This window comes from Melitaea cinxia, chromosome 19 (assembly GCF_905220565.1).
Source record: "Melitaea cinxia chromosome 19, ilMelCinx1.1, whole genome shotgun sequence".
In the NCBI taxonomy this organism is placed as follows: Eukaryota; Metazoa; Arthropoda; class Insecta; order Lepidoptera; family Nymphalidae; genus Melitaea; species Melitaea cinxia.
The window spans coordinates 12,702,131-12,710,606 of record NC_059412.1 but is presented as its reverse complement, the minus strand read 5'-3'; the positions used below and the strand labels follow the sequence as shown (position 1 = coordinate 12,710,606).

The window sequence follows — 8,476 nt, the reverse complement described above, 5'->3', positions numbered from 1 at the left end:
CTTTATTATTTTTTACAAACAATGCTTGACTCTCTTTAATGAGTTCAGTTATTGCACCAACATTGACAATGCTTTGGTCGCACACTGTGTTAAGTATTACCAGACCAGCTTCTTGAGCGTGTTTTATAATAGATTTTATAATGTTTTTTAGTTGAATTTTATTTAAACTATTTGTAAAATAATATCCAATGGTTGTTTATAATTTTCCTTGACACCTTTTACTATAAAGACTAGGACATTGGTAGCAAGAATTTTATCATTATTTGTTGCAAACCCTTTTAATAAGTCATTGTTACCATTATATTGTATGTGTGGTGTTAATGACATTTCCTCAAACATAAGACTACATGGTCTATCAGATAAGGGCTTTACAGACATAGTTTTCCAAATTTTTTTGGAAAATAATCGTGTTTGCACTTGGCGATATTTTAATTTTATATAAAAGACGTTTCATCGTCTTTGAACTGGGCGATGTGAAATATTTATTTAAAAGTGCATAACATTTCGGACTCTTCTTTTACAATGACAAAGAAATACAAATATTCTTTATTGTACACTATCAGAGAAAAAAAGGGGGCGTCAGGACAAGGGCACAACGAGCTGCGGAGGCCACACCCACTGGGGACCAAGCTCCGCCCACCGTGGGCCAAGCCCCGCCCACTGACCCCGCCTATCATGCCAGGCCCACTGAACACGTCCCCCAGGCCCGACCTACTCGAACTCAGACCCCGCCCACTCGGGCGCAGGCCCCGCCCACTTTGTGTCAAGCCCCACCCACTTTGTCGCAGGCCCCGCCCACTGGACCCGCCCACCTTACCAGGCCCACCAGCGACACCGTAGCTTCTACAGACTCTCAAGTGGCTCTTCAATTAGGAAGTTTAATTAAATTAATGGAGCTGCAAAGGGCTGAAATTCGTGCTTTGCAAGAATCACAAGAGCAGCAACGGGTTGAAATTCGTAGTGCTTTGCAAGAATCACAAGAGCAAACAACTTTCAAATTGCAAGAAACACAAGAGCAACAAAAGGCTGAAATTCGTGGTGCTTTGCAAGAATTACAAGAGCAACAAAGAGAGCTCCAAGAAAAAACGCTTTGGGCTGTAAAAGATGTTAGTTATGCGGTGACTAAGCTTCGGAGAGATGTCGACGTAGTGGAAGAACGAGTTACCGGGTTAGGATTGGATGTTGAAAATGTGAAAACCGACTTCACTGAATTACAGAAGAAAGTAGTGCGCCTTGAAACCATGGGAATTGCGATGTCTAGTCTAGGTGGAACTACCGGAGTGGCGCAAGGACCAAAAGTGAAAGTGCCTCCATACGACGGCACTACTTCGTGGAACGCTTATCGTCGACAATTCCAGACTGTTGCTACGGCCAACGGATGGACGGAAGAACAATGCCTGACCACTCTCACTGTTGCGCTCAGAGGGCAAGCTTTGACGCTTCTGGAAGCACTGCCACATACAGGAAATAGGTTTCAAGACTTGATGGAGGCACTTGAATCCCGATACGGGGATCGACATCTGGAGCACGTGTTCCGTGCCCAACTGCGTGACAGAGGTCAATGCCCAGCAGGCCTATTGCGTATCTCAACTGACAGTTCATAGTGAAGATCACTTGACATAATGCTCAACGATTAACTGTCAAACAGCTAGTTTCGTATTGGCTAACGACAGTGACCAACTGGGATGACGTTATAAGCACCGAGGCTCGTTGATAGTCACCGTAACATATTTTGACAACTGTTTCTGTATCGATAAAGTTTAGGTTGCGATTCTGTAAGCGTAGTTGACATCAAATTGATAGTCACTGACACTATCTAATGATTTTTGAAAGACACTGCTCAAGAGCAGTGTTTTTACAGATTGAAGGTGATTATCACTAATAACTTTAGTACATACTACATATAGTTTGGATACGTGCTAACGCGGAAAATTAAGATACATAGGTTTATATTGTGTGGAATTGTTTTTGTGTGTTTTTTAAGTGTTTTTCTTCGTTTTAAGTAAATTTGTTATAATTATGGCGCGCGCTTTTCTATTGGGATATGCGGAGGAAGAACGTAGACGTAATATTCTAAGAATTGAAAGACGCCGTCTGCGTGACGCTAGTGATCCATTGCAGTTGCCAGAGAGAGAGTTCATTGGACATTTTCGTTTAACAAAACTTGGATTCCAACAGGTTTTGGTGGAACTTAGTCCTCATCTACCAATAGTTAAACGAAATACAGGTGTTCGCAATGAACTCAAAGTAAGTAATACTGTTCCTTTACTTTGACCTGTTTTTTGCTCTTTAACATTATGTATTTGATATTCACTTGTAAATTTCTATTTTTATTTAAACTGTTACCTACTATAAAAACTGACTAGTGATAACTTTGTTTGTCTCTCTATTATAGATTTTAGCAGCATTAAATTTTTATGGCAATGGATCATATCAACGGAATGTGGGTGCATCATTTCTACTAAATATGTCGCAACCTACATTCAGTAAATGTTTACATGAGGTAACTGGTGCACTCAATACTAACGAAATCCTTAAGAAGTACATAAAGTTTCCTATGGCACAGCATGAAAGGGAAATAATTATGAAGGAGTAAGTTTAAATTTAAATAGTGTTACAATTATTATGTACTTGGTAGGTACATACCTACCCAATTAATCTAAAACTTTTGAATTGTTTTTTTTCAGTTTTATGGAGAAATTTGGATTTCCGGGTGTTATAGGTTGTATTGATGGTACACATGTGGCTTTAATCCGTCCTAAGGAGCATGAGGAAACTTATTATAATAGAAAGAATTACCATTCTTTAAATGTTTTACTAGTAAGTGTATTATAATTATTATGGTAAAGTATAGCAATACATAACATTAAAATAAAATATTGTTCCAATAGTGACTTTGTACCTGCACAATGTGATAGATAGAACTTTGTTTTGATTTCAGATATGTGATGCTAAACTGACCATCCTCCATGTTGATGCATCATTTGGTGGTGCATCTCATGATTCATATGTTTGGAATCAATGTGCAATAAAAGCATTTTTAGAAGGACTAGAAAGAAATGGAGAGCACTGTTGGCTGTTAGGTATGCATATTGCATATGCAACTTGTGTAATAAGATAATTTAAATACAGACAATCATTTTCATAGAAAAAATTATATTATGCACAGACAGTATTAAAATTATTTATCTCACAGTACTACGTTAAAATGAATTTCTATTTCTAGGTGATTCTGGATATGCTCAACGCCCCTGGATGATGACTCCAATCATAGGTGCAGCTCCGGGATCGCCAGAAGAGTATTACACAGAACTTCATTGTCGGGTCAGAAATACTGTAGAGCGATGTATTGGAGTACTTAAATCACGTTGGCGGTGTTTGCTAGCACACAGGGTACTTCATTACGATCCAGTTACCACTGGCAAGATAGTGAATGCATGTGTCGTCCTGCACAATATAGCCAATGCACAAAATATTCCAATACTTGACTCACAGGATGGTGATCTTGACAATGACCAACAGCACCAAGTTTGCATACAGGCAAGGATTGATGCTCCTCCAGATGAAAGTAGGGTCATATTAATTAATAGGATTTGGAACGCTAGAAATATTTTGTGATTATAATTATTTTTATTAGTTTTTATTCTAATACAAATAGCCTTTATTTACGATAAAAATACTTTTAATTGTTTACATTGGACAAGACATTATGTAGTTATTTACATTAAAATTAGATTAGTTTTTATTATGTTAAAAAAATATTGTTTTAGTTATGAATCTATAGAAATAAATAAAATTAGTCTATTTGTAATATTAAAATAACTGCTTTTTATTAAATGGATATGGATGAATGGGCTTTTACTGGTGGATAGTTGATGTAGTGAGGAGTAACTTAGACGACTTTTATTTTAAGAAATTTATTTATTTTATAACTATTGTACTGTGAGAACTGAACAAAATTCCATGAAGACAGTCGCGGGCACAGCTAGTGTTCTAAGTGTGCTGTCTTGATGATCCTGTAAAAGATATTTGTTTATATAAAAAGTTTACTCAGGTGTATAATTAAAGTTATAATTAGAATGTACATTTAGTCTTAAATTTAGATGTATAATATTTTTATTAATATTTATTTCAAAAATATATGTTCATACCTGAGATATGGCTACGAATATCGTCTCTTATTTCCCTTATTAACTGCACCATGGCCTCCATTGCCGATGCGAGACGTTCCTCAGCAGCAATGCGTTTCTCTTCTAAATCATAGGCCCAGCGTGGCAGTCGCTCATCTCGACGCACTGAAAAGTATCATTTGACATTAATGAGACTTGCATAAGTGAATAATAACATCTAAAAATGAGTACTTACTTTTTTGCCTTCGTGATGTTGATCTTTGGGTAGGCAGAGTCAAGTGCACGGGAGGCCCTAAAATAATTATAATTTCATATAAAATGTGATACAGGCAGAAGGTAATAAAAGCCAATGTTTATGCCATTGATGCATACTTACTTTCTTCTCTTGGTGATGCAACTTCAGGTTGATCGACTGACCGTATATGTGTGGCAGGGGCAGGGGGCTCTGTGTTTGGGAGAAGTGACTTTGAGGATGAAGGTTCAGGGGATTGAACTCCTAATGGAAATGGAACTTCTTCTTCAAGAAATTCCACATCCATCGGAGGTTCTGTATCAGGATAAGGAGCTACGGCATTTGGCAAGGGTAGTGCTGTACTGGGGCTGGCTGGTACTGTCTCTGAGGTGACTGAAGGCGGACTCCCTTCTGCTGTAGGTATCTGTAAGATATTTGAAATTTTATTTATTACATACTTATAATATTAAAATTTAACATTAAAGCAATGCTTAGCACTTAATATAAGATTAGGTAATACTTAAATTATTAATTATATTACTTTAATAACTAACATCAAGAGGCAGGCGCACACCAGGCAAACCCTCCACCGCTACTGTACCAATTATTGCCAGCCCTCTTTCTTCTGCTTGAGTAAGAGGAACAAGTTTGTTAGGCCCTCCACCGGTTGCTGAGGCATTCCTTCTAGAGTCTGCAGCTTTAGACTTTGTTTTCGCCTTGAACTCTATCCAATACTGGATTGTAAAAATAATACAATTTAATGCATGACAAAAATAGAAACATCTTAAAAAGGAGCATAAGCACCTTTACCCAGTTGGGTAAAAAAAACAACCAACCGTTATAAGTGTAAGGATTTATGTATTTTGTTAAAAGCATTTGAAGTGTTGTCAAGATGCTTAGTTTTTTCTGATTCTGATTTATTGGGGTCTTTATTTTCAAGCTTTTTTTTAAATGAATGCCAATTAATGATAACTGTTAAATATTTGAAAGAATGAACACCTATTTTACTAGAGATTATTTTTTTGGACGACGAACTATGCATTAGTATTTTTTAATATAAAATAGTAAATGATTAAAAACTTACGCGACGCCACTGGTCAGGCGTTTTTGTGAAACCTTCCGCTATTGCATTGAGTTTCTTGGCTACTGAAACCCAAGCTTGCTGGGTAGCCTGATGGGCTAGTGGTCCGCCTGTTAAGCGACCTAAGGCTATGTCGCGATTCGACTCTGCAAACTCTAGAAGAATATCCATTTGTCTTGGAGATATTTTTCTTCTCGCAGGCATCTAAAAAATTATAAAGTTATTCTACCTTGTTTACTCAAAAAGTATCTGCAATCAAACCCAAGCACCTACTTACAAGAAAAAGTTAAACTATATAAATAGAAATTAAAATATTTTATTGTTAGATGGTACAAATTGTATTTATTATAATAATCTATACTTACTTTGAGAAAAAAACACTAATTTTCTTAAACTTACACGTACACGATATTAATTAATAAGTAAAATTTTAAACGTCTACTCCGAACGGAGATTTGTTTTATTTGAATAACCAATGAATTTAGCGCCGGATTTCACTAAACACCGAACTGTCAAGTGTATAAGTCGCATAAAATAAAACGTCGTAAAATAAGCCACTAACCATGCTTATAAGGTCCTTTTTGACTTAGTCGCATAATATCGACAAAAACTAGTGTCGTTCAAGTGGCGTGCTGAAAGGCACCGTAAAGCACCGTAAGCTCAAATCCACTCAATACGATACGCAATACCAATGTTATGACAATCTTAGTTGACATCAAAGTCCGGTTGACAACTAAACCTTGATGGTCACTGGTGGCTATCAAGATAGCCAATAGGCCTGCAGGAGAAGGACTACAACAATGGGCGTTGGAAATCGAAAAACTCGTCAGGAAGTCATACCCAGGAGCCGACACCAAGATGGTAAACACGAATATCGTTCAAGCATTTGTCGACGGAATCAAAGACCTGGAGGTCAGAGCTGCAGTGAGGCTTCGTCACCATACCTCGATAAAGGAACCATTGGCGCATGCTTTGGAGGTCGAGGCTGTTCGCCATAACATACGGCAGACCCATAAGACCCGCGAGGTCTCTGAGGAAGTCAAGGAGGTTAAGGCTCCTACGAAGAAAAGTTCTGGAGTTATGTGCTACAAGTGCGGCGAGAAGGGCCATCTTCAGCTCAACTGTCCGCAGAAGAAGACCCAGATAGTAAAGGTGAAAAGGATCGAGAAACAAATAGAGGAGCTGAAGAAGCAAGGGGCTTCGCCCCCTTCCCGGGATCAGGAGTATGATTTCAAGACAAAATACCGCAGCGGAAAGATGCATGGGAATGCCGACGCACTCTCACGAAGGTGGTGTTCGGAAGACTGTAAACATTGTGTTAAACATACATACCCTATGATTGCAATGTTCTTGTTTTCATGTTTCATGTAAATAAGTATTTGCAAATTTTATAAGTTAGTAATCTACTAAAGCAAGTGCCAAACATTTACATGATAATATACCAAAACCTTACCAGGTATGTGTAATGAAGGAACTGATTCTTTGCATATTCGATTATTTCCAGGTCTGTCCTAATCAGTGAAATGAATATGACAAATTCTTTTATCTTTATAATATTCATAGTCGGAAATTGATTCTTTGCATATCCGATTATTTCCAGCTCTATCCTTATCAGTGAAATAAATATCAAAAAATTTCCTATCTTTATAATATTCATAGTCGGAAGTTGATTCCAGTTTACCCCCAATAAGACATACCCAAGATTGAAATATCTCAGGAAACTTAATGAGATTAGGGAATCTATGCATTGGAACATCCGCAAGTAAGAATAAATAAAACACCTTATCACGTAATAAACTCACTCAAATTAAAATTTAACTTTTACTTGAACATAATGTATAAACAATGAGAATTATAATTTATTAACTCACTACTCAGAGTTGCTTCTATCAATACTGTCAGAGCTGCTATCATCGGAACTATGTAATTCCAGAGCTTTTATATGTATCCGAGGTCAGATCCTATCGGCTGCAATGACTGTTTTATAAGGTTTGCCCTTCTTAGCCTTTAATTCTATAGCGCTCATTGCCTAGAATTTCAGTGACTTTATATGGACCCACAAATTTCGACAGAAACTTTGTAATTTTTCCATCATTATTAAAATTATTACGATTTTTTTAACTAAATCACCGATCTCATACTTAGTGGGCTTTTGCTTTGTCTTTTTTGATATTATTACTAATTTGGTCTCTAACTTGTCATAACTCAAATATACTCGAGTACTTTTCGGTGTTAAGTTTATTTGACAAAACGTCGCTCAATTTAACCCCAACCATAGCTTCTGTCGGAGTTTTCTGGGTTGAGATATTCACCGTATTTTTAATGCCCCATTGAATTTTACCTAGACACTTGTCCCAGTCGCGTTCATGGCTCGAGTGATTTTGTGCGACAGTGAGTTTAAAATAGTTAGGTTAAAACGTTCGGCTTGACCATTCGCTCTGGGACAAGCGACTGCGTTCATAATATGTTTAATGCCAAGTGTTTTAGCAAAGGTCTGGAAAGCTGCTGACGTAAAACTAATCCCTCGGTCAGAGACAATTCTAACCGGGACACCAAAATTATAAAAAATTTGACGGTGATTTAGTTTTTAAATCTTTAATAGCTCTTACAAAAACATATTCAGTAAAAGCATCTACCCTGCGTGCAATGCCTAGCAGATACACGCGGAATTTCTTCAAAGAACATACAACGGCTAATGTTTCTGGTTCGTAAGAATGCAGTTGTTTTTCTTCGGGAGTAGTCTGACAACTAAAATAAGCAACTGGCTTTAAAACCCTAGTATATTTTTGCCATTTCATAAGTGTACCCCCAATTCCTAGCAAACTAGCGTCGGCGTCAAGTTCTGTTTCAAGGGTGGGATCGTAAAGAGCTAATACAGGCCGAATAGCTACCCTATCCTTTAAAGATAAAAATGCCTGTTATTCTGTATGAGACCACCGCCAAACGGAGTCTTTCTTTAACAAAGATGTTAATGGGCGAGCAATTCCCCATAACCCTTAATGAATTTTTTAAAATAACCAGGTAAGCCTAAAA

At 37.3% G+C, this 8,476-nt stretch overlaps 1 protein-coding gene across 1 annotated transcript; it reads left to right on the top strand.

Annotated features, from left to right (window-relative positions):
• Positions 1-1,747: 1,747 nt before the first annotated feature.
• On the top strand, positions 1,748-4,169 carry LOC123662977 (putative nuclease HARBI1). The gene is made up of 6 exons (XM_045597741.1): positions 1,748-1,868; positions 2,004-2,247; positions 2,396-2,592; positions 2,688-2,820; positions 2,942-3,083; positions 3,227-4,169. Exons 2-6 carry the CDS (start codon positions 2,020-2,022, stop codon positions 3,616-3,618), a joined length of 1,092 nt encoding a protein of 363 aa, XP_045453697.1. The 5' UTR covers positions 1,748-1,868; positions 2,004-2,019; the 3' UTR covers positions 3,619-4,169.
• The last annotated feature ends 4,307 nt before the right edge of the window (positions 4,170-8,476 follow it).

What these genes read in the sequence shown, in the direction of transcription:
- LOC123662977 (XM_045597741.1), top strand. Translation starts at nt 2,020, where the DNA reads ATGGCGCGCGCTTTTCTATTGGGATATGCGGAGGAAGAACGTAGACGT. An exon ending in GTGTTCGCAATGAACTCAAA is followed by an intron (nt 2,248 to 2,395) that starts GTAAGTAATACT and finishes TCTCTATTATAG; the next exon opens with ATTTTAGCAGCATTAAATTT. An exon ending in AGAGCACTGTTGGCTGTTAG is followed by an intron (nt 3,084 to 3,226) that starts GTATGCATATTG and finishes TTCTATTTCTAG; the next exon opens with GTGATTCTGGATATGCTCAA.